The sequence below is a fragment of the Plectropomus leopardus genome, chromosome 1, assembly GCF_026936395.1.
Source record: "Plectropomus leopardus strain MGB_pleo_1.0 chromosome 1, ASM2693639v1, whole genome shotgun sequence".
Taxonomy (NCBI): Eukaryota; Metazoa; Chordata; class Actinopteri; order Perciformes; family Serranidae; genus Plectropomus; species Plectropomus leopardus.
The window spans coordinates 27,797,209-27,823,839 of record NC_142176.1 but is presented as its reverse complement, the minus strand read 5'-3'; the positions used below and the strand labels follow the sequence as shown (position 1 = coordinate 27,823,839).

The window sequence follows — 26,631 nt, the reverse complement described above, 5'->3', positions numbered from 1 at the left end:
CATTCCTTTAGAATGACTTCCCCAGTCATCTTAAAGGACAATTATCTTTCTGTTTACCAGCATCATTAGAGGGTTGAGCTGCACAGCCAAACATGTTCTGCTTCATCTGAGAACATCACCCAGTCTGACGCTCATAATTAATGACTGCTGATACTAATCAGTGGGATTTGAGCGGGCAAAGCTCTTCGATGCCACTTGAGATTACTTCACTGTCCTGCACAAACCTTGTAACACCAGTTGTGTCTCTCTATGTGTACATAATGTTTAAATTTGGATTATAGATAAAAACCTTTCCGAGCCATGTTGTATGATAAAATGTAAAAGATGTATTAATATCTGTTGGCAAATCAGTTTTCTTAAACTGGTGACAAATTCCTGACTTTGTGCTCTTAAAAGTTTTCATCTGTAGTCCTTCTGCGACTGTAATTGAGTCAACAAAGCTCTCTGTGTTGGCCACATAATCTTGTTCCATCTAAAATACCCAAACATGTTTGCCACCCACAAAATGGGGATCCATGTACTGTTCGTTTTACATCTGAATTGTAAGGAGCTTACAGCCTAAACAGAATGTCAGTGCCCAACTACTGACGAGAGCCACAGGATCTGAGTGTGACCTTTTAGTGGCCTTTGAGATGAACAGGTAGCATTTTTTTTACTGCTTCTGAGTGGTTAATACAAAATACAGTTTTTGTAAATGTCCTTTAAAGGTCACAGAGAAAGCGAGAAAAAGTAAAAGTAGTGTATGTGAAGAGGTAAGCCACCCAACCATTCTACTTAGACATACAAACCTTGTATTACATTGAAGTTCAACAGAAACGTCTTTATTTTTAAATGCAGATAAAGATGACACAAAATATCATTTAATGGTTGAAACATGGTTCACCATTAACCACCCCAAGCAGAAAAACTCTGTTCTTCCCTACCTTTTTCATCCATTTATTTATTTCCTGTCTCTTAAACCTATTCCTACTATAGCTCCTTGACACTCTCACACACACAGACACACATACACACATACACACTACAAACACACACACCAGACCACGACCCAAGATTTTTGTTTTAATGATATCACATCTCTGACCTCCGCTTTGTGTTTTATAATCTTTCTTGAGCCGCATGGTTAGATAGTATACTGTTGTCTAGTGCAAATCTGGTTAAATGTTAAGAAACCTAATCAACTGGCACACCCAGTAGCTCAGTTAGTAGTACAGAGGCTGTGTCCTCACCGCAGCGGCTGCGGGTTTGACTCCATCCTCAGCTATGTCGGCAGTCCTCAAACCATCGCCCATCAAAGGCCAAAAAAGCCCCAAAAAAAGAAAGAAACTCAAACAGATGTCTTAGCTCTTATTCTTCATGTTTGCTTATGGTTCCTGTTTTTTGTTCATTGCTTTCTCCAAACACTGTGTTTTTATCCCAAATCAAAAATTTGCTGATTTTTGATATTATCCATGCCCCTTCAGCACAAAGGTAAATAGATTTCTCTAAATACTGCTGGCAAATTGATGATGATGTTTGCTATTGAGGAGTGCCTCTCATCTCCTCCACTCTCCTCCTTCATAAAGGGTAATGGATCAGACAATCACTTTCAGACCGGATCTATTCTGGACCATGAATGTGTCGGCAGTCCTCAAACCATCGCCCTTTTACAACCATCAATACTAATAGCATCATCTACAGACAATTATTCCCATCGAAGCGCATGGAACAGCGAACAAATCAAAGCCAAATTGGATTATGAATGTAATGCAGTGTAATGCCCCCTTGAGAGTCAATTGATCACAGAGGAGAGACTCGTCAATCGTTGATGTCTTATGGAAACCTAGTAACTCCAACATTGACAACAGTAACATTTCTGTATGAGTTAAATCTTTGTATAGTCTTTGTTGTTCAGTTTCATAATACTAGATGCCATAATATTCCATTCATGAAACATCACAACATTTGGATTATAAATTACTTAGAAACTAGGTTATTTCAAGTCTTCAGAAAACTTTTCTTTACCTTTATGTTTGGGTTTTTTTTCAATGGCAGTATTATTGCTTCAGAAGATCCTGATCATGTTTTATCCATTAAAAATTATACACCATTCTATAAGTATAAAAATCCAAAAAATTTTCATTTGACCTCTCACTAAAGAGGTTCACATTTTACAAACACATGAATTGAGGGCACATCTTTGAGCAGCACCAATATTTTGTATCTTAAATCTTTATTAAAAATCCAGATTGTCTACCATGTAAAGTGGCGCAATATTTGACCTTTCACCCATAATTTTATGGCCACTTTACTAAAATTATTTTCGCCAAATGGTTGTTTTCCACATGCAATTATTGTGATAAAGGCAAATGTTTCCATAAGGATAAGTCTGCCCTCATGTGATTAACGATGCTTCTTAATGCTGAATGAATTTAAGGTACTTGAGGTCAATATTTACCACACTGAATCTTACTTTAGATAAAACAGGATTATAACCATATGCAATCATGCTGTGATATGAATACCCTGTAAGTGCTTGTTTCCATAAATGCAAGTTAGTCAATTCATCTTATCTGTAATGCCTCTCTATCTAAAGCGCTGCAATGTGACTTCCTGCTCTCCTTGTTCATCTTTGAATTAAGGATACTGGTTCTAAACAGATTATAAAATCCTCTCTCTTCATCGGTAATTCTTCGGTATTTGAGCCTGAAATGGGCTGATTGGAAAGAGGATGATGGCCTGCTCATATTTTCCACTAATCCAGATGTATTTCTACAACCCACATTAAATGAAGAGAGATGAAATGTCATAAACATAGTTTAGAGGAAAAAAGAAAGAAGAAAAAAAATGAATGCAGGAACAAATAGACTTGGATAATTTCCAGACATGTCTAATACAGTACATTGCTGCAGCACCACTGCAGCAACTGAGCAGGAAAGAGGGAAATGTTAAATGATACAAATTATTTTTCCTTAATTAATATGATTGATTGCCAGGCATTGACGTTGAGAGGAGAGGGGGAGAAATGTGTGAAGGGAAAGTTTGCACAGACATCATTAGTTTTTCCCCATTTAAAGATTAATCAGAAGAGGCTGGGCTCTTTAATTCTGTCATTTGTATATTTAATGGGCTGCTGCAGAATCTATGGGTGTAATTAGCTAGCTGCCGCGCTCTCATTAATACGCCAGGCTCTGATTAATGCCAGCACAGAGCTAACATGACTGGAGTTATTCAGGTTATGTTGTGTAGATGATTGCACACAACCTCCACTGTTTACTGAGACAGAGAGAGGAGAAACAATACAATAACAGATGAAACAATACTACCTAATAAATAAGTCCATACTTAAAACTGTAAGTAGCTTAACTTGTTAATGTTATATATTGTGGAATATAACAAAATTCTCTATGTTCGCTTAGGCACACAGAGAAGGGGACAATGCATTAATTATACACAATAAACTCCATTTAAAACAGTCCTAATAATTTTTAATTTATGAAAGACTTAATTCAAACAATATAATTCTCTCACTTAACAACTCTGGGGTTGATGGTGTGAGTATAATTGGCTTTATGTACTTGTAGGTCATAAAATGTTCTTTACAGTACATTAAGTAATAGATCACTCATGAAAGAAACTTTTAGATTTCGACACAACAGCACTGTGAACATAACACAGGTTATGTTTATTGTCTCAAGTCTCTGAAAACATTCCTTTTTCGTACTCTTTATATCCTGGTCAGAAATGAATCTGGGCTGATGTGATGTTTCGCACTGCTTGTACTGGCTTTAAAATGCTACTTTTGCTCACCTCTGAGAGCAGCTGCTCCTCTCATCTATTGCTCTGATCAACTCTGACCGGATCAACAGATCAGTTATCCACCTGTGACTTCTCAAACTGCTGTTGAGGAAAAAGGAAGCTCAAGGGGAGACCCACCTGCGCTGTGTTCGTATATCCACAAAAATGTTCAAATTTAGAAAGAAGATACAAGGGGAAAAAGGGGACACACACACATGCCCTAGTAATTTGTTCCTTCTTTTTTTTAAGGGTTTTTTTGGCATTTTTGCCTTCATTAGATAGGACAGGAGATTGCTAGTGGAAGAGAGGGGATGACATACAGCAAAGGGCGGCAAGATGGAATCGAACCTGTGGCTGCTGCAGCATGGACACTGCCTTCATATATGGGGCGCCTGCTTTATCCACTGAACCACCTGACACCCCGAATTTGTTCCTTCTTGATTTTGGAAAGTGTTAGACCACCCAGGGGGAGCCAATTATGTGGCATTTTGATGAAGTTTGTTACACAGCACATCAAATTAAAATACAGTTACCTCGTAAGTTGTCTTTGCTTTTAGTCAGTATTTGGCAACTGTTTAACATTGGGAATTTACATGTGTAGTCCTTGTGAAGGCCTGTTGTGGAAAGAAGTTTGTGTGTACTGAGCATTTGTTTCTGTTAGGCTTCGGTGTACACTCTCAGGTGAACAAGTGCATGCTGGTGTTGATGTGCATGATGTCTGTGATTTCACTGTGCAAGTGTTCTTGTGTGAACGTGTGTGTGTGTCCATGTACTCTCTATGTGCAGTAGAGACACCTGTCAGGATCTGTGCTCAGGTTTGTCTGTTGATGGCTCCAAAGTGGTTGTCAGTGTGAAGTAGCACAAGTCCTGTGGGGAAATCTGAAGGAAGTAATGCTGAGCATGGGCAGTGTCATTTAGATGCTGTACATTTGGGCCAAACACTGTAGCCAAGCATGTGTTGACAGTGTGTCCCTCCCTATCGATAGACTCACACAGACATGCTGTGCATAATATGCAAACATCAACAGTTGTCTATTGTTACCTTGCATGGATCTCTTCCAAGTGTTATTATGAAAACAAAATTCTCAATTATTTGTAAAACAAAGATCAATACAGAACATGCTGTATACATTCATACAGATTCATTAGTAGTCACATTGACCTCTCTGCTAGGTCAGAGGAACTAGCTCAACAACCCTGAAAAGCATTTCTACTCTTGGCAACTGTGGCGCTTGGATTATGCCCCTTGAATATAGTCAAAGTGGTTTCTTTAACACAGCATTACTTGAGGAAACTCTCATGCTAGAGTACAAGGTCCATTTTAAGACTAGGTATGGGTTGATAACACTTTTTGTTAAGCTCCGATACCTATATGATACAGCAACCGTGAGTTTTTCCTGATACCAGTACCAAAAACTCTAACACTCTACTACAGCTCTGCTAACAAGTCAGCTGTTAATAATGCAACTGTGTTGATATGCTTTGCTTAATTTAGCCATCTGATAATATCATTCTCAAACTTTGAAACAAATATTCTGCTCCCCTACATAGCTCACAACATAACTCAGTAATACAATGCGGCTGCTGCAGTAATAGCATCTCACAGTATAAAATGTAGGGTAAAACACAGTATGGTAAACATCTTAAAGCACTCAAAACCGAAAGTCTGAGCTGTCCTTAAACCTGATATCAAGCTGACTGATTAAAGAAAAATAATCTAAGGGTAGACTCCACAAGTCTGCTCCTGCTGCTCTTCACATGGCACATGCTGCTCATCTGTGTTACTCATCATGTGACAAGTTTAGTTAAGCACTTAAGTAATAATTTAGGCGAATGGATCACATCAGATTATAATTACATTTTTCCCTAATATCTGATCAAGTGATTTTGGCCAGTTTGCACCGATACCAATTCTGACTAGCAGATTGGCACATCTCTACTTAAGAAAGGGCGAAAAGCACGACATTTCTTTATATACAAAAATATATTATGATTTACTGTTTAAGGACCTTTGCACACAGTTGTTTTGTAGTGTATTATGGACTGTTGTGCTGAAGAGGCAGGAATAATAGCTATGCTGCTTTCACTGTCAAATCCTTTGAGCGTGTGTGTTCAGGTCCCATGGGCCTGTCCCCTGTGCACAGGACTGGTTGTGAGTGTGTATGTGTGTCATAGAATATGTACCTCCCGTGTCCACGTCACTACAGAAAGCACAGTATGATGCTATCTCCAGTCTGTTTTACAATGAACAACTGTTTACACCATAATTACAGCGAAAAATGGGACAGTAGGGTACATGGGAAGAGGCATTGTTGGCAGTGAAAGAAAAAATTGAAAATGCAAGGAGAGAAAACATTCAGATGAGGCAATAGATGGAGAATGAGAGAGGGAAAGGTCGAGAAAAAGAGGAGGAAGGTTAAAAGCACAGGGAATAAAGAAAGAAAGGCATAAGAGATCAGGAGAGTATGACACGAAGGGAAGGTTAAAGGGGGATAATGTAATGTCAGGTATCTGTCATGACTTCACTCATCTTTGTGGTGACAAGGTCATGAATGTAAATGACAGATGCCTGCTTGATGTACAGAATGCAAGTTCAATGTAAAGAACATCTTTGTCTTGTCTTACCTGTATACTGTCACCACAGTTATTGTACATTTATTTCCACATAGCCTTCTTTATACGCCAAGTGAAAAGCTATTCATTTCGTGTACTATTTGTAATCAATGCATGTGTGCACTGCCCAAATGGGACCATTAAATGAAGACACTTTTATATTCTGCCTACATTTAAGGGGCTTTTCACTCGTATTTTTGCAAGGAAAATGTGACAATTCATCCCAATGTCATTGTTTCACATTTACAGTATCCTCAGTTTATCTTCTAAATCATGCGTATCCTAGACTGAGATGGGAATGGCAAACCTGTAATGCCTTATAAGCCACAACTTAGTATAAGATGATATTAGGCAAAAGTAAAAAGAATCATTCTTAAGGCCTATTTGGATTGGATTTATTTATGCAAGGGAGCTGGAGTGATTTTAACATCACCTATGTTGGTCAGCAATTTTAATCCCGTCTACAACATATATGTGATGACGTCATTTTTGGCAAGCACAACCTTGCGCTAAGGACTCTAAGGCGAGCATTACCCTATTTTAGTAAATCAGAGTGCTTGTTGACGCATTTTCAAAAACAACCAAGATGGTTGCGGCTGTTGTAGAACTTTCCGTTAAAGCACTATTTTCGATTTCTGATGGCAAAAACAGCAACACATATTAATGCTACACCATCAATGCTCATCTCTGCATGCTGTAGTCTATTCACATTTGTTTGTGGTTCAGCACTACGTGACATGTTCCATTACTCTGATCGGTTGTTGGTCTATTCAATTATGTCCAGAGGCATTTAAACAAAAATAAACTCAGAGGTTCATGCTAACACCAATATTTAGGGCTATTTGGTTACCAATGACAATAGAAAAAAAACAAAGATATCAGGAGAGAAATTGCTCATCAGAAGGAATGTTTTTTTGACTACATATTTGTTTACATTTTGGTAAAGTGGCTATGTTAAAAGTATGCAGAATTAGCTATTAGCAGCTTCTGGTTGCAGTGTACCCAGGGATTTTCACCCAGCTATCACTTTGACACTGAGATTCTGAAGTTCTGAAGCTCTCTTTTTATGATTTCTAAGTGGATTTATGTCCATTCACAATGGATATCTCAGATAGTGATTTGACATAAGTTATGACTTAGAGAGAGAGTATAATTTTTGACTCAAATTTACCTTACACAGTGTCTGTGTCTCACATCTCTCCCTCCACGCTCCCTTGCAGAGGCTTCAGCCTTTCTCTTTTGGCTTTGTCCTGTGGACAAATGTTCATGCTTATTAGAAACCATATCCTGTAATTTCCCAATGGTTAAATGCCATCTGAATGAGGAGTGAAATGATTAAGTAGCACCAAAAACATTTCATTCTCCACCTCTCCCAATATCTGACTGGGGCTTTAGATCCTGATGTGTACGATGCGCATACATTGAAATTTGCATCCATAGTATAAGTTAGGATCAATCCTCATCTCCATCACCACTTTTTATGAAGAAGTCCTTAAAAGGAAAAAATATGGACCTCTGAGCCAAGTAACTGCTGCTAGGACTGTTGCCAGTACTCACTGTGATACTGCTGGTAGACCTGCAGGCTGTATATTGAGAAGAGCTGGCAGGATCCCCTCAAAATTGGAAACTTTTTTCAATGAAATTTTTTATTGAGCATATACAAAGAGTTGCACATACTATACAGCAGCCTGTGATAAACTTGACATGTTGGTGATATAAATAAGACTGACTGGACAAGTGCAAATCGTTAAGTTCTGCTTTGATTTCCCAGTTAGCATAACAGTAGGTCCAGTTACACTTAGACACAACTGAAAAGGTACTTTATTTCAAATGGTGTGAAATTCTTACACTCTGAAATGGATAATCTGTATTCATCTTGAGCGTGCCGTGTTACTGTTTGACTTCTCTCCATGTTAAGTGAATTCACACACTAATTATTTTGCAAACACCGGCTTCTGATGAACCCTGGACTCCCTACATTCTACTCCTCAGATCTTCCCACACTTCTGTTCCCTTCAGAGACGGACAGAGCCGAGGAAATGCACACGTAAAATCGCATGCTCTCTGTCGCTGTGTGGATCTAGTAGTGGATTAAGATCCAATCTCTGATCCATAGTAACATGACAAGACAGCACGCTGGAAGAATTCTGTGCTGCTCTGTGTGATTGTGTGTGTGTGTGTGTGTGTGTGTGTGTGTGTGTGTGTGTGTGTGTGTGTGTGTGTGTGTGTGTGTGTGTGTGTGTGTGTGTGTGTGTGTGTGTTAAAGGGAAACCCACAAGGTTCCCACATTGCTGAGCTTTGATTCACAGTGTGTGTTACCATACGCTGTGTAGGAATGGTACAGTAGATATAATTTTTTGGTCAGTCACTGCTCTGCACAATAAGCTTTATTGTTTTGGGGAATAATATAATTTGGCCTCTTTTGACTAATACAGAACTAGGTTATGTTTAACATTACATATGTTACTTTACATGTGTACCTGGCCTAAATATTTGAAGAGAGAAGTAGGCCTTGCGTGGAGAAAAGTTAAACGAGTCCAACCTGAGCCTGATGGGTTTTTTTGTTTGTTTTTTTGTTTTTTTAATGGGCTTGCAAACCCCTAGTTCTGCCCCCTGTATCTTAGTGTTGTGCATGTAGTGTTTTTATGGTTTGCCATTCAGTTCTTATGGATTTGAACAAAGTTTAGAGGGAGAAGGAAGAAGCGTACAAATATCATCTTTGGGTTGATAAGAGTAAAAAATCTCTATCTGCAGTTTGTATGACTTGTTTTCTCACACACTAAAAGCGACCAGAAAATTAAAGACCCTGTTCATGCATAAGTGGTCCGTCTTTTTAGCTAAGATGGTTAATGTTATGTTCTGTATGACATCTATATTGCCAGATGTTAGACTGGGATGCTAAAGGTCCCTTTTTGAGTTAGGCCATTGGGTCCAGCAGAGTTCAAAATGTTTAAATACTCTTTTAAGTATAAAATTTGTATTGAAATAATTGTTTAGCCTGTGTTAAATGAATTTATGAGAGCAAATTACTTGAAATTAAATCTTTTCCTCTCTCGCTGTTACTATGTTTCAGGCGTTGCGTTGACTTTCAAAACTCGGTCCCCAGATGGCCTGCTGCTCTGTGCCTTCTCTCCAGGAAATCAGGAAGAGTTCCTGGCTATTCAGCTCAGAGATGGACAGCCTTACTTCCTGTTTGACCCACAGGTATGTCAGTGTTTAGGTGTGAGTTATTTATTGGGTTTCCTTTGCACTTGTTAAGAATTTGAGTCCGAAGAACTGAATTAGAACTTTGTTATTGAACAAACGTTTTATTCCAATATTCATGTAAAAGAAATAAACTACACATTAGTAATGAAAATAAGTGTGCCACCGGCTGCATCTGGCTTGACCACAGCATTATACGGTGCTGCTGTTGCATTCTGGTTCTCTGTCTTGTCTGTCTGTGTGCTGACAGTGTTCTCTTTTCACACCACAGTATTATTGCTTATAAATTTGTTTTTCACTACATACAGAAATGGACAAATGGTGAGAGAGCATGTGAAAACTCAGTATGGTCAATTCATGAGAGTGGGCAGCTGTACCAAGTGCATGTAGATGTAAGAATTACGTAAATTACTCAAATGTTATGTGCACTATATGTGCACATGCTTGTGGTACTTAAAGCCCAGTATTTTCAAAAAAGACATGCCAACATACCATCAACAGGCTGATTGGAATCGGGTGTAAGCTTTGCGCGTTTTACAAAGTAGCAACAAAGCAAACAGGTGGGTCAGGAAGATGTCAGCAATAAATAAAGTTAGTATTTTTAAAAAAATGTTGTTTTTTTCAATTATTTTAATTTAGTTTGAGTGTTACTCTTTTTATTGTATTGTTGAGGGACTTGCAGCTTTTGTCTGCTTCCACTTTTTTGCAAGCATCTTCAGCTTGACTTCCATTAAACAAAAACACCTGTAATTTGCAGCAAGTGTACATACGTTTACAGCACTCCATCTGACAGGATATCTCAAAATGTATTTATTTTCAAGTTTACTGCTTTTCTTAGTAGCAATCTGACCAGTTTTGTTATACCACGTCATTCATCTTTTTGTAATCAATATTTCCTCATTTGTTTTAGTCTCATACAGTACTTTATTATTTCATTCTTCTCATTTTACTTACTTGCTCACCTTCACCTGTCTTTTTCTCTTTTTTATTCTGATCCACCTCTCTCTTACTCCTGCTCTTGCTCTCTCTGTCTCTCTCTCATTTTCTCTCACTTGCTCTCATCTAATAAATGTGATCTGTAGCCCCTCATTGGTTTCTGTCAGGGAGACAGGGAGAGGGGAAAAAACTTTGAAAGTGTGTCAACGTTTGAATTGGACTGCAATTAACTCATTCCCTGCAGTCACCACGCGTGAATACCAATTGCAAGCTAATTAAGCTTTGCACCCTTGCACACACACACACACACACACACACACACACATATATACACAGCCCTACTTCCCTTATCCATCCATACAGACACATGTAGAGGGGTTAAAGAGTCAACGACTTAGATGATGAAAGTGATGATGGGAGATGATTACACATTCTTCCATGAGGCCACCAACTAATTATACACTCAAACAAACACACACATACACACTTAGATTTTCCTTTCTCATCACAATCCAATACACGTCATCAAAAAGCCCTCATCAAAATTTAACCATGGAATGTGTCTGTGTGTGCAGAGGAGTGTATGTCACTGAATAGATCCTTGTTGACTTGCAGAGTTAATGTGTGTGTCTGTGGTTATGTGTACTGCTAGATGTGTGATGGAGCGTATGTGTCTTCTCCAACTGGGTTGATTCCTTTGTTTAGACTAGTTTGGGGTAATTAACAGTGGGAGTGGTGTCACGGCTTATTAGTGTTCCCCTAGATACATATAGCTGGGCCCATTACTTCCCCCTATTAGCCTGTTGAGCTAGCCTAATGGGATTACCAGCGCAGGGGGGAGGGGGAGGGGGTAATTTAGCATGACATGGGAAAGTGATATGCTCATAAATATGTGCACGTGAGCTGCCACACACACACACACACACACACACACACACACACACACACACACACACACACACACACACACTCACACACACACACAGAAAGTACACTGAAGCACATTTGACACTCAGGCACAATTCCCATCACACATTAGAAGAGTTGGACCAAAGCATGGGAGGTATCTTACCGTCACAAACTATTTAACACACACACACACACACACACACACACACACACACACAAAAAGTTCACCCTCTATTGATGCAGGCGAGTAATGTCTTATGGACCACTGGCTGTCTCACTACAGAGGTGTATGTAGCTACTGGTAACTACAATATCTGTCACAGGTTGTAATGCTGCAATAAACGTGTACCTCTAATCACTGACTTGCTAGTTAATTGTCACTATCTGTTAAATACACTTGCATGCACACTGTCAAGTGGCAAACACAAAGAATGTATTTTATTCTACCAGCCATGCATCTTGGTTATCTCTTAGCTCCATAACACTTGTGGCTCTAAGTGGAATCTAGAAAGCTGTATATTTACAGTCCTCTACCGTTTGGGGAAGACAACATTGTAATCTTCAACAACAGATGCTAAACATATATACTACAAATTATTTAAAAAAATAGTAACTAGACTCTATCCACTTCATGGTGCCCCTAAATGTGCATTTACTCTAGTAAGACCCACAATCTGGTACTGCCCTTTAGGAGGCTACACCTCTATCATTCCATTATTAAAGGGATTCCTGTTCATCCCTTGCCCACTTATGAAAACACACACAAAGCTTTATTTTGACCGCTTCCATCTCTTATTCACCTAACAACAACACCAACAACAACAAAAGAAATAGATCCAGAATCCAGATCCATCTGGTTTATTGTCCAGTAGGTTTTTAAATACAAGGAATGTGCTTTGGTGTACTAGTGCATAATATCATCAAAAATATAATTAATTTAGTCAAAATGTTTTGCAAAAATCGAGAAACATATAGAATAAATTATGAAAAAATATAAGAAAATACTTAAACAATATTTGCAATTCATCTTATATTAAATGAAAGCCCTGTGCAGATTTTCAGAAGTGGTAGTTTTTGCAGGAATGTGCAAAATTGTCTAATGAGGAGATGTAAACAGTAGGAAGTATAAATAGAATATGAGTATGTGCAATTAGCATACGTGAACTCCAGCACCTTTCCTCTGATGTAATCATTTTAATGTATATGTTTCTAAACTTAAATTTGAAATGACTGGCAGTCACCTGCCTTTGCCAGGGTTGACCACATTGGTAAGTAGGGAAGGATCTCCATAAATGTTTGCATTCATTTGCAAAACTGCACAAACAAACACAGCCACACACTTGCACTCACACACATTTTTGTTCATTCTGTCTATCTCTTACTTGTATGTAGTGTAGTTCCACACACTAAAACACACACACACACACACACACACACACACACACACACACACTCACACTCACACTCACATAGATTTGCCCACATTCTGTATTGGACTGCCAAGTGTAGCTGGGAAAGCCACAGGCACTTTGGATAAGTGCTATTTATTTGATGTGTGTGTGGATGCGTCTGTTCAGCTGCTTCCAGTATCACATACTCTTTATGAAAGAGATTGGGCATTTGGGCCCTCTTACACAACAGCGGACACACACCTCAGTCAAGTGCTGCACACCTGAAGTGAATATGACAGAAATGACACCACTGTCACTGGTGTTTCTTTGTGTGCATGCATGTGTGTATGATAAAGTTGGTAAGAGCTGAGTGCTAGTTGCCTCCGTTAGTAGTGACTGTCCTAGGCAAGAAATTAAAGCTGGTGTGTGTTTGTGTGTGTGTGTGTGTGTGTGTGAGAGAGAGAGAGAGAGAGATAGAGAGAGGGAGAGGGAGACTCCTCCCATCTTGTCTTGTTAAGTAGAGCTGTCTAGCAATGGCAGTAAAGATGTCAGAGGCTGATATACTCTGGCATTCATACATTTATTGATCTCATCATTAAATCTTCATCACCGTGTGTGTATCTGTGTGTGGATATATGTTGTCAGTGTGTTTTTGAGTGAGTGTGCACGTGCACGTTACTCTTGTTTTACTACATTACTCTTTGCCCACTTGCTAAAAGCTGATCACAACAATGATGTCATACTTAATAGGTAGCAAAAAGCCCTGTAACAACACTTTGATGATTATTTGTGTATGTTCGTGTCGTTTTGAGGGTGGTGTGTGTATAATGTGTGTCAGCGATCCTTAACGTCTAACCTTGTTCGCGCAACAGAGGTGCAAACACGCAATCCTTTGAAATGTGACAAATTACGCATGTTTGATTGTGCTGCTATTTGAAAAGTCGTCTCTTTTGTGCCTGAGGTCGTAGATATACTTAAGTGATTTCTTTAATAGTTGCAAGACCTTATGGTCAGAGGATGTCTTCACAACATCATTAATGTATATGTGTTCAAATTGTTGTGGCTTTGTGTCTTCATTTGTTTGTGTGTGTAGGGCTCAGCAGTGGCTGTGAGAGTACAGGGTGATGGAGGGCGCCACTTCAATGATGGACAATGGCACAGCATCATAGCAACAAGGCGAGGGGCCGTGGGAACAATCATTGTAAACAATCAATACAGAGGTAACTCTTCTCATATTCATACTGACCACTGTGTGTATCTGCTCTGCGTGTAGAAGTGTATTTTTTGCTTGTCTATACATGCCAAGATGTGCACTTGTTCTTTGATGTGAATAGTGTGAGCATGATGTGTATGTATGTATGTACGTAAGTGTATTTGTGTTTCCGTGTATGTAAATCCCCCAGCTCCGCATGGAGGTATTAGCCAGGTCAATCCCAGCCATTCTGTGTCTGATTAGAAAAATACTGCTTCACACAAACAGAAACACATTTTGGTTCCTCAGTTGTTCTTCAATGTGTAATTAATTTTCTTTTTTTATGGTTAAATCTGGACAGAAACTCTATGAGCAAAACCCTTCCCTCACTGAGTCTAACCACTTTCTCTCTCTTTCATCTGTTTGTCTTTACTCCACCTTTTCCTCCTCTCTTATAAATAATATCATTCCCTCTTTCTCATCCCTTTTTTACTAAATGCTCTGATTCCACATTTACTCTTATCCTCCCTTAACGCCACACTTTTGCTTTTCCCTGTCACATTTATGTGTAACACCACTATCCTACCTCGACCACCACCACCAGGAAGTGCGTCAGCTTCTAGTGGCAGCACCATTATTGGTGAGAACACAGGGATGTTCATTGGAGGGCTGCCTGACGACTTTACTTTGCTAAGAGAGGATTCAGGTAGGTTCATCGTAGCCCAGTCTCTTAAATTATTATTATGTGTTCTTGTTAATAATTCTAACCTTTATAAAGATTTGATACACTGTGGTTGTGTGAACCAGCTTGGCTTTTTTATTTAGTTATATATACTTTATTTATTCTCCAAGGAGGATATCGTATGTTGCCAAAATTCCTTGCACTCTTTTCTATAAGACAGGTTAGTGCTACAGCCCTGGACTACATAAGAGTATCCTGTCCTCCTTAATTGTAATGTAGGAGGGAATATCAAGATTTTGAAGTCCCCTGGTTGAGGTCTGGTCTTATTACAACCAGACAACCTGAACTGTCTTCAGGAAATTTGCTATCATTCTCATGTTCAAGCATTTATACCTGGTATCTCGTAGACTGCCACTTAGTGGCAATCTCAAACTCAAAATTGTGAGTTTAAACTTAATAGTTAGACTGTTTTGAAGCATGGACTGAACAAATTTCCAAGTTATAGTTATGCTATTTATTCTCTCACCAGGTGATGCTCGGCTAGTGCGACAGGGTTTCTCTGGTTGCCTCAGAGACGTGAGTTTTAAGATGACTGACAGCCCCTCAGAGGAATGGAAATCTCTTGACTGGGCAAAAGCTACAAAGAAGGTGGCAGTGTATGAAAGCTGGGAGGGATGCCCTGTTCAAACTGTGGATGGAGCCCATTTTCTGGGTCATGGTAGGATCTTTTGTTGATAATATAAATGGTTAGGATGTTTTTTGTTATTTCACTTCACTACATTTCATTTGGTATTTTTTATTTTGCTTCTAGATTTTTATCTTATATCTTTTATCTTATTCTATTTAAAGTTACCATATTTTTTATTCTTCCTTTATGTTAATTGTTTTGCACCAAAAACACCATGTCAAATTCCTTGTATGTGTAAATGTACTTGGCAATAAAACCCAATTCTGATACTGATTCTGATGATACAGAGATGTATGCCCTTTAACAGTGAAATGATTGCATATATAGTAACGCAATACTTCATACTGTGATAAAGAAACATGAAAAATAAACAACAGGGCATTAGTTTGCTGAGACAGACTTTATGGAGTCTCTTATTTTCATTAGCGAGATGTGTTCAGATATACCTTTGAATGGATTTTTAGTGTCCCTAATACACTGGCAACACTGTATATCTTAATAAGATGCTTGCTGCTGATCTTGGTGATAATGAGGTTGTTGTTTCATGTTGATAAATATGATGATGATAGCTTAATTGGTCTCTGTGTGAAAGATCAGGTTCATCAGTGTACATTTCCTCCATTATTGCTTTATAAAAGGGCCTGCTCATCCAATCTTTTATTTGTCTGTCACTTTTGAATAGGTGAAAAAATATTTAACCATAAAGACATCCTAAATGTGGCTTAAGGTTTAGTTCAGAAAAAAAGAGTACAGAGCATTTAAGTGTTTCCCAATATAGCGAAAGAAGGGTCTTTCTTTAGGCTTCAGCCTCATAATGAATGGCATGTCGGTGGTAATTATTTACTCCTTGTTTCAGGGTATTTGGAGATGGACAGAGATGTATTCAGTGGAGGACAGGACTTTGACATTTCTGTGGATTTCAGAACAGACCAGCTCAATGCACTTATGCTCTTTTCATACAGTACAGAAACTGAAGACTACATGCTGGTAAGTAGCACAGATGCATTTGAAATTAATTCTGAAAATATTCAAATAAAACTTTAGTGTTACGCTTTAGTACAAAACTGGGACTCAGATGCGGAGAAAAGCACCGAACACCAATCACAGTTTATCAAATCAAAATCTTTACTGAAGAAAACAGGGGTCATACATTTGTAGGCAGATGGGGAAGGCAAAAAAGTACATTCAGGGAAATCACAAAAAGTAACAAAGTCCAAAATCCAAGCAGAGTCAAAGAACTGGGTAAGCAAACACAATGAAAGGCTGGAAAGCATGAACTCACTGTGGTGACAAAGACAATCTGGCAACTGAATGAAGGAAACACCGGGCATTAAATACAGGGTTGATTACTAACTGCAAACAGGTGGGTGAAACAAAACACAGGTGAAACACATGAAGCAATCAAAAAAGGAGAGAAAACTCAGGAAGTAAAAGTTGCACTAAACACAATGAGAACACATATCAAATTAAACAGGAAGTGGACTCAAACACATGGACAGAGACCTGACAGAATATCACACTTTAGAAATACATAACATAAGTAGGGCTGTCGAGAAAACCATTTTGGGGCTCCAGAGCTTCAGTAGAAATTAACAGCAAATAGTTGGAGCTCAGTTAGGAGGATTTCCAAATATGAGATTTCTATATATTAAAATAAGTAAATTCTTATTTTATTGTAAAGCTGCAAGCAGGGTATTGATTCGCTCAGCCCCTCCTTGATCTGCCCTCTGTGTTAATCATGACACTTTTGCTGCGGGAGTGTGAGCTGTCTCGGCACAGGAGACAGTTGGTGAGGGCTCGCCCTTGCACACACAGTGACATGGTTAGGTAACATCACACAGTGAAGATTACCCAGCAGTTATTAACAAATTTAACACACCATTTTAGTGTCAATTTGAAAGTGGTGTCAGCCGCTGATTAAGTGTTAGCTACTGCTGCGTAGTTGGGTATACATTGGCGCTTAGACTTGGCGCTGACTTAAACAACAGCAACAGCTGATTCTCAGGTGAGGTCCAGCCCAGACATTAATTTCAAATTTTTTGTTTATTGGTATTTATTTTTAGGTGGAGCTGGAAGGCGGTCTCCTGTCCTTCATTCTTGCCTCTGATGGTCACGTGACTGAACTGAGCATGTGGGTGGGGCTTAGCTACTGCGATGGAGACTGGAAACTGCTTTCGTTGGCAAAACGTGGCTCACTCATTTCTGCTGCAGTCGATGACTGGGCAGAGGAGATGAGAGGAGTGGGAGGAGCAGTGAGCCTTAGAGTTAATTCACCATTATACCTGGGGGGCGTGCCCATGGAGCTCATGCATCCTGCTCTGGTCAGCCGAAGTCACAGACACGGTGAGAAGATAGTATCAGTACTGTTACATTATCTAAATAGCAGGCGTCTGTCCAAGAGGATTTTTTCACTTTGTTGTGATTCTTGTTTTTGTGGTTTTCTTCTATGGAATTAAAAAAGTGAGAGAGCAGGTACATGCAGGTCGTATCTGCTTGACCAACTGCTCTATCTGGCCAAGACAGCATTAAATGTACCAACTAGAAGTCATTGTAATTATAAGGGTGTTTGCTTGCAGTTTCATATTTTCAGCCCATCTTGCAAATATAAAAGTGAGTGATGATAGTACTTTTTTAAATAATTATGGAGACAGGCATTTCACAGAGTTTTCAGAGATTTACTCCTTTTAAATTCTCTTCGTGTTTCTCCTGTTTTTTTCTCTCCTCCTTTTCTGCTCCTTCTTCTTTCTTTTCTCTTCTCCTCTCCTCTTTCACAGGCCTAGGAGGTTGTATAAAGGGTCTTACCATACGAAGTGATGAAACAAACCCTCCCGTCAGTCAAAGTGTTAACCTGTCTGCTGCCTCCCGACACTCTGTCAGAGTCTACTTAGACGGCTGTCCCACCAGTGAAAGCCGGTACAACTGCAGAGGAAATGATTCAGTGTTGGTGTATAGCGGGAGGAAGACACAAGCCACAGATTATAGCCTACAACCTTTCACTGGTAATGACACACGGTACACATTCACATCACTACACTGAAACAGAGACAGCACTCACCTGGAAAAAAAGTGTAGAACTCAACACTAACTTTTTTAAAGTAATAGTGTTTCAGTTATAGACCTTCCTTAAACAAATAATATAAAAAAAAATGCGTTGATACTCCAGTCTCTGTTGCAACAGTCAATTAAAAAAATGCATATAATCAAAGGAGCACCCAAGTCAATTTGCAATCAGCAATTAAGCTTATTACTAAAGGACACTGAAATATGAATAATAATAATAATAATAATAATAATAATGATTATCTAAACAGGTTTTTTGGAAAGATTTTCCCTATCCAAATGGGGGGGTCTGAGGACAAAGAGAACTTCATGCTGTACAAATTGTAAAGCCACTTGAAGCAAATTTGTATTTGGTGATACTGAAGTATAATAATATGATAGGGAGATTCCGTGTAGACCATTTTACATCCAAAATATCTTGATTTCAACACAATTACAGTCTCTACCCATCAGTCAGTTGTTCAGATTCAGAGGGCTCTTATGCACAGGGGCATTGAATAGGATATTGTTTATTAATTTTTGCCTAGATAAATCTGACAAAATCACAATGTTGATATTAGGGGATACAGAGAACATGTGATGCTTTTTTTTGCGTATTTTTCATTTTCTCTTATACATTGCATTTTCTCTTAAAGTAAGAATTCTATTCCTTTTCTGTCCCATGACCATCCCAAACCCTTTCTCTTATGTGCAAACACAAACACACTTTTTAAGAGTATTTGTACAGGTTTGTGGCCTTGGCTGCAGGAGGCTGGGCAGCCGGACCTTGGCAGAGAGGACGCAGCCGAAGCAAAGGTAAAATGTCTCTCATCTTTCTGGCATGCATTTCTGGCATGCATCTTATTATATCACTGTTTCTTTCTGATACAAGCTAATAGTATGAGAGAACGATAAGGCCTTCAGGTATTCTAAAGCCTCCTGCATACTGTTTGTGTGTGTGTTCCGCTTTACATGTTCTTTTAATGTGCTGTGTAATCTGTCTTGGAATGAACATGTTATTTACAAAGACATTCATACTGCACCAAAAAAAAAAACGTTAACATCTGCTAACATATGGCTTTTTAATTTAATGGAAATGCTTACAATCAGCATTCGCACCCAGGTCAAGTGACTGCAGTAGTCACAGGTATTTATCGCCTCAGTCTCCGATTGGCATTGATGGGAACACAACACCCAGGTGAATGCGCTAATTTCAGCTCCATAACTGGCGAGATGCAATGACGTGCGGTCACTAATTACCCTCCGTCTCCTCCTAAGCATCACAAAAACATTATTCCAAGTTAGTCTGCACTGAGAGAGACTGAATACGTAAAAGATATAAAATGGGAAAAAACGCTGGAAAGTTTCCACAGACCTCTGTTCCTACTGCTGTCTACTGTTTACCTGTTCTCCTGCCTGTCTGTGACATTCTGCAGACACACCAACAAAACAACCCACACGCACACACACACGCACAAGCTAACAGAGAGGCAGACTCGTCTGCTGCAGCGCCTTGTTCACAGGCAAAGAGAATGCCTATAATTAACTTTGTTTATCTGTGTTTGCAAAACCCATGTGCATGTGCAAATGTTGGTGGGAAAGGGGTAAAAGAAAAGTAAGATTTTGCCCTGACTTACTGCAACTGAAAAATCTCTCACTCAAATGCATTCTGTCTTTTTTCTTTTGTTGATTTTGGATGTAAAACCATGACTATGTTGTACAATATGTGAGACTTATCCAAAGCCAGTGATATTGCATGTGCCTGATGGTATGAGAGATTGATAAAGCCTCTATAAAGGGCATCCCAGTAAAAGGCTGTTAACCCGCAATGGCCTGTGTGGTCCCTTGAGTAATATAAAGCTGCTCGTTAGTAGCGAACGATACACTGGTAGGTCTCAGTATACCATACTATGACCATAGAGAGAAATGAAGGAGAGCGAGTGAGGAAGTGCTAAAAAACATTAAGAAGTGAGGGAAATAGAGGAAGATGGAAGAAAGGTGGGAGGAGAGAGGATGTAGGAAGAGTGAAAAACAGGGAGGAAGAAGGTGAGGAAAGATGCAGTTGAGTGGGGAATGAAGGGGGGAAGAAAAGGATTTATAAAAATGGTAAGATACAAGAATATTTGAAGTGCATGTGGAAGTTGAGAAAGTTTTCAAGAAAAAGAAAGTTAATGACTGACAGGAAAAACAAAAAGGTTGCAGGAGACAGAGCATGAAGCACCTCCTCAGTGATGCAGTATTTTATGACTTAATATATTGTACATTCCTGAGCAAAATGCACAGCAGACTGGAATGAGTGAGATAAAGGATATGAAAGATAGATGGAACACGTAAGCATGGCATTTATTTTATTTGTAAGTTGAAACTGGGACAGATGCAAAAAGATGGAAGGATGGATGAGAACTGAAAATGAAAGTGGTTGTGAGGCAGATAGAGGCATAGAGAGAGGGGAGGAAAGGAGCCGGACCATCCTGAACTACTCAGGGTGTCAGCGAGAGAAAGAAGGGGAGTGTTACAGAGAGGGAGGGAGGCTGATTGCTGTGAAATATAGCCCAGAATGAATGGCTGGCTGCATTAAATCAGTGCTGAAAAAGTTACTACTCTCATAAATACTATTTATGCTAATGGTGAGGTATGATTTACTGGACCTGTTAAAACACAGAGAGAAGGGAGATGCTTTTTCTTTAACCTCATGTGCTCGCGACCTGTTGTTTTGGTTGTTTTCTCTTTTTGCTTTTATTTGGTATGTCTTTCTTTTGACATTTGTTCTGTCAGACTTAAATTCTTTTATGTATTTTTCTTTCTTTGCTTCTTTTGTCTCTGAGTCTCTGACTTGCTTTGTTATGTATTGCTCAGTTAATTGTTGTATGTGGTGGTTTTATGTATTTATTTAATCTGCTCTCTGCTCTCTCTCTCTCTCTCTCTCTCTGTAGCACCTTGGTCTGTCCCACCTCCTACCACGGTGCAGAGCTTGAATGGCTTCAGTGCCAAGGTGAGCTGGGCGCCGCCCCCTGGGGAAGTCAGAGGGTTGATTGATCGATACGAGTTGAAAGCCTACAACAGAGATCAGCCAGAAGAACCACCTATCAAAGCCATATACCTGGCTAATGGAAATTTCACAGGTAAAGCACACACAAACCTTTGAGATCTAAAATAGACATGCAGTACATATCTAAGATGCATACACCGATCATCCAAAATATTAAAACCATTGATAGGTGAATTGCATGACATTGATCATCTTGTTACAATGCAATGTTCTTCTAATAAATATATGTATATAAGAAACACTGTGTCCTGGCATTCATGTGGATGCCACTTGACAAGCACCATCCACCCAAACACAATTGCAGACCAAGTACACCAACTGATGGCGCTGGTCTGGCCAGCAGGACAATTCACCATACCACACTTAGAGAAAGAACATGACAAGGAACTCAAGGCATCAACCTGGCCTCCAAATTCCCCAGATTGAGCATCCGTTGGAAGTGCTGGTACTCCCAATCCATGATTGGGCCTTCTTGGATCGGAGAGGGCTTTGACCTGTTGGGTCATAGAAACAGGACCTTTAGAGGTGTCCTGTTGTGTCTGGCACCAAGGCGTTGGATCCATTGAGTCCTGTTATGTGGGTTTTGAAGTGGGATATTTACATGTCCCATGAATGCAGATTATCTGGTATCTGCAGAATCTGGAGGCAAAGCTGACACCTTGAGCTCTTTGTCATGTTTCTCGGGCTGTTCCTGAGCAGTTTTTGTGGTGCAGCATGCCGCTGTGTCCTGCTGGGGGGACCAATGCCATCGGGTTAGGGTTAATGGCATTGCGATGAGTGGATGTACTCATTCTGCAACAGTGTTTGGATGGGTGGAGCATGTCAAGTGGCATCCGCATTAATGCCAGCACACAAGGTATCGGAGAAGAACATTTACAAGATGATCAACAATATTCACTTCACCTGTCAATGGTATTAATGTTTTGGCTGATCAAAGAACATTTTGTTGAGATACCTACTTTCACTGACATGTAGGAGGGTCCCAACAAACTGAATAAACAAAAAAATTTCTTTTACTTTGTGAGAGCCGGGCTACCATCACTGACAAACACCACAAGAAGCACCATGTGAAACATGGATAATCTATTAAAAGTGTAATTTAACTTGCAGCTGTTGTCCTGTTAACTTATTGTAGCTGGTTTCCTTCCACCTTTTAGTTAGACCTGTAAGGACAGTCTGTCTCGTGTGGAAAACACATTCACGCTGTCTTTTTCCACTCACTTACCTTCATTCTTTCATACAAACGCACATACATACACATACAATGTCCCAGGCAACCCTGTTAATGTCTCCTTGGCAAGTCCCCAGCTTTAGGGGACTGTCTCCATTTGGAACAAGACACTCAGGACTACCCCAATGATGTCATACCCTGGCATCGCTCCTTCTCTCTCTCTCTCTCTCTCTCTTTCTCTCTCTGTTGCTCACTTTTCGATCTTTCCTCACTTCATCTTTTATGATGATGATGATGTCTGCGTCCGCTGCTGCTATTCGTCCCTCCTCCCATCCACTCTGCCATGTCTCCAGGCAAATATGAAGATGAGCTCTCTGTCTCCGTCTTTCTTGGTGTCTCACTCTGTGCTCCCCGTTCCCTCCCTCTCTCTTTGCCAGACATTAAGTCCACCGTGATAAGGCTTCTTGTTAATTTATGATGGCCTCGACACCTGACTGCAGAATTACACCAACGGCTAAAAAACACAGAAAGCAAATGAGGGTGTAATGGCAGCGGAGTGGGGCCCCGGCCCCTAATTGAATTAAAAGACATGGGTTACAAAGAGAGAAAGAAGAGACACAAGCACAGGATGGCTGGACACAGAGGGTGGGTAGGGTTGGAGGGGGTGGAAGAGAAGAGAGGGGATGTAAAAGAGTGACTTACGAAATATGGAAGGAAGTGGAGAGGGCAGACGGCTAGGACAAAAAACATCAGAGAGAGACAACTGAAGCTTTACAATTAGAATAGACTCTCCTTGTGTGCCAAGCCCAGCAAGTTTGCTTAGCAACAGTGATGCAGAGAAACAAGTAAAGCATTTAAATTGCACTGCTGAAGAAGATTGGTATACTTTAGTAACAACAGGTTTTAACAGACACATAGAGGAGATAGTGATAGGCCTTTAGCCAGATAAGGTGGGGTTGGCACAAAGGTGTGATAAACGATAGGTTGGGGGCACCCAGTAGCTCACCTGGTACAGCGAGCGCCCCATGTCTCGAGGCTGTTGGTTCAACTCCAAACTGCGGCCCTTTGTTGCATGTCATCTCCTCTCTCTCCCCCTTTTACACTTAAGCAGCCCTATATCTAATAAAGGCAAAAAACCCTGAAAGATGGATAGGTTCACATTTTTAAAGTTTGTTTTAAAACGGTACTTACATGCCAATATGTAAAAATGCATTCAGAAGTCCAGCCAAAGTTATTATGAGGCTTTAGTGTCTTCTTGAATTACAGTTTTGGGGTTTTTTTGTCTGTTTTCTGCACCTCACTCTGTGTCTGACATGTTCATGTCTTCCTCCACTGCAGGTGTGCTGCCGGGTCTCACTCCATCCACTCGATACATTGTCACTGTAAGTGCCTGTACTCCTGTTGGCTGCACCGAGAGTCTTCATAACATCAGTGGTGATGATAATGATTTTAGGACAAGCCTCACAACCCCAGAGGAAGGTAAGGCTGCAAAGCACAAACACAGACGTGCATCCATTCACCCATGAATAAAACTTTTCTTTTTCTATCCCCTACCAGAACCATTCATTTATGACAGTTTCTGTGTCTGGACACACACAGACACACTTCTAAACACACTCAGACACTCTCATCTGGTCTCCTCAGTGATTTTTAGCTCTCAAGAAAAGGGGCAAGACAGAGGAACAAATCAAAAGAGGATAAACAGAAGCAGAGAAGGGAGAAGAAAAAGTAAATGGCTAGAGAGGGCAAGACATGAAATGATAAGAGAATGAAACGCAGTACAACTGAGTGAAAGGCAGATTGTAAAGAGTAACATTTCTCTTATCTGGGAGGTCATGGGGGAAGATTACATGTATAAGGAAAGAAGAAGTGGAAGAAGAAAAGAAAGATTTTTCTTCATGTTAGTCGCTACATTAATCTGTGTTGGACTAACTGGCCTTGTTGGGGAGATAATGTGACGGCAGGGGTCAGTGCAGAGACAGCAAAAATCAATCTGAAGTAAAAGGGAAAAAAACAGATTACTGTATTGATTCTCACTGAGCGCAGAGTTAAGACACTGAACCATGTTAGGAAGACTGGAGAAAGAACTTATTTATAACTCTGTTTTGCCAAAGTCTATTTTTCAAATCCGCAAAACCTCATGAAGTCACGATTTTACTCACTTCTCTGTGAGCTTGGGCACATTTTTTTACCGTCTTCACTAGATCAAGGAACATAAAATCATAAAATTATCTGTTTCAGTCTCTGTGTTCTGAAACATAGTACGGTGTAATGTCAATGGTTCATCGGGACATCATGTGAAATTTACCAATCTGTACCATTTGATGTTAAAGAATGTTAACCTGTTTAAAGCTGTAACTCATCATAGTTTATTTAATTGTTTAGTTTATGATATATTCCTTTAATATAGTCATATGTTAATGTTCATAGTATGTGTTGCATTTTTGCATTTTTATTAGGCCACGACTTTTTTTATATGGAAGTATAAAATGATGTATCACTTGCTTTTATTTGCTTGTACCAACTAGTGTACTTGTGGTAACCTTCTCCTTACAAACAAGTATTTTGATTTTCCCACAACTTCAGCTCCAGATGCTGTCTCTCCTCCAGCTGCAGTCTCATCACCCTCAGCCCTCTTTATCACCTGGGAACCTCCAGCAAGGTTACACACAATACACAGTCTCCCCTACCCTTCTCACATCGCAGCCACTTAACTTTGTTGATCAGTGTTACATTGTTGATGTGCAAGTTTTAAGTCAATATATAAGCAAGTACACACCTGACCTTCTGTCATACAGCCATATTTCTGTCATACCATTACTTCAAGGAAATGCAAAAGACAGCAGTAAAGTGAAGAAATGTATTTAAGTAAATTGAATCATACATAAAACAAATAATTTTGTGTTATAATGGAAGATGCATTTCCTTTTATGTGGCATACATGTTTTCTCACCTTGAACAAAGATGCCCTAATTGAACACAACTGGGAGCTTAACATCAAAACAGTATAAGTTAAATATAACATAATAATATTACCCTCATTTAACTCAACTTCTTTTCACTTTTAACTTTTTTTTGTTCCAATGATAGGCCCAATGGAGACATTACAGAGTTCCTCCTCTATCACAACAACCAAATGGTCTACAGGGGGAAAGGCAGACAACACAACATCACTGGTAAGAGAGTGAGAGTTTATGTTTTTGTGTGTGTGTCTGTCTGTGTCTGTGTAAGTGTGTGTATCGCAGCGTAGATGTGACTGTGGAAGGATGAGGCCTCGGTGTAAAGAGAAGGGAAGAGTAAAGAAAAGCAAAATGGAGTGAGGGGATTAGCATTTGAAAGAGGAAAGAGCATCTCAGTCCTTACCAAGGGAATAGTACTTTGAAAAAGAGCGCTAAACACACGCACACACATGTGATAATGAAGTGGCAGAGAAACAAAGAACATTAAACATTAGTGCACATGCACACACACACAATTTGCTTTGAAAGCTGTCATTAAATAGACTTTAAGAAGGTATAAAACATGTCACACCACTGAGACTAGAGTGCTGCACCGGGATGTGAATAGATATGTACACACTGTGATCCACACACACACACACACACACACACACACACACTCTAAATTGAACATATCCAGACATACAGTATGCAGGGATGAACACAGAGACTCACAAATATAGGGGAGTCATACTATATGGCATTTTATGTGAGCAGAATAGATTTTCACCTGTTTTGATATTACACACACTATCATATACACATAGTTAACAAAACGTCACACTGCCCAACAGTGGTCTGTATGTGTATGTTAATGAATGCACAAGAGCACATGTCATCCATGCTGGGTTAATAATGCCGAGTGTCTGATGTTCACAGTGATTGAAAGGATTATGGACGTTGTAATTATACAGTATGTGCGAGAATAGATCGTGTTACAGAGAGTGAGATTGCCACAGTGAGACAGATGGAAAATAGTTT

General features: G+C 39.6%; 1 protein-coding gene across 3 annotated transcripts in view; it reads left to right on the top strand.

Moving 5' to 3' along the window:
* The window catches only part of ush2a (Usher syndrome 2A (autosomal recessive, mild)), a 242,465-nt gene that overhangs the window by 77,853 nt on the left and 137,981 nt on the right, over nucleotides 1-26,631 (top strand). For all 3 annotated transcript variants that reach the window (XR_015776845.1, XM_042488321.2, XM_088079180.1), the window contains exons 30-41: nucleotides 9,464-9,594; nucleotides 13,924-14,050; nucleotides 14,627-14,728; nucleotides 15,234-15,422; nucleotides 16,249-16,379; nucleotides 17,456-17,735; nucleotides 18,167-18,391; nucleotides 19,167-19,247; nucleotides 21,365-21,553; nucleotides 23,990-24,130; nucleotides 25,238-25,313; nucleotides 25,742-25,827. Coding sequence is in view for 2 of the 3 variants with exons in the window: in XM_042488321.2 (XP_042344255.2) it covers nucleotides 9,464-9,594; nucleotides 13,924-14,050; nucleotides 14,627-14,728; nucleotides 15,234-15,422; nucleotides 16,249-16,379; nucleotides 17,456-17,735; nucleotides 18,167-18,391; nucleotides 19,167-19,247; nucleotides 21,365-21,553; nucleotides 23,990-24,130; nucleotides 25,238-25,313; nucleotides 25,742-25,827 (1,758 nt within the window). In the remaining variant the exon portion in view is untranslated. The remainder of the gene's footprint in view (nucleotides 1-9,463; nucleotides 9,595-13,923; nucleotides 14,051-14,626; nucleotides 14,729-15,233; nucleotides 15,423-16,248; nucleotides 16,380-17,455; nucleotides 17,736-18,166; nucleotides 18,392-19,166; nucleotides 19,248-21,364; nucleotides 21,554-23,989; nucleotides 24,131-25,237; nucleotides 25,314-25,741; nucleotides 25,828-26,631) is intronic.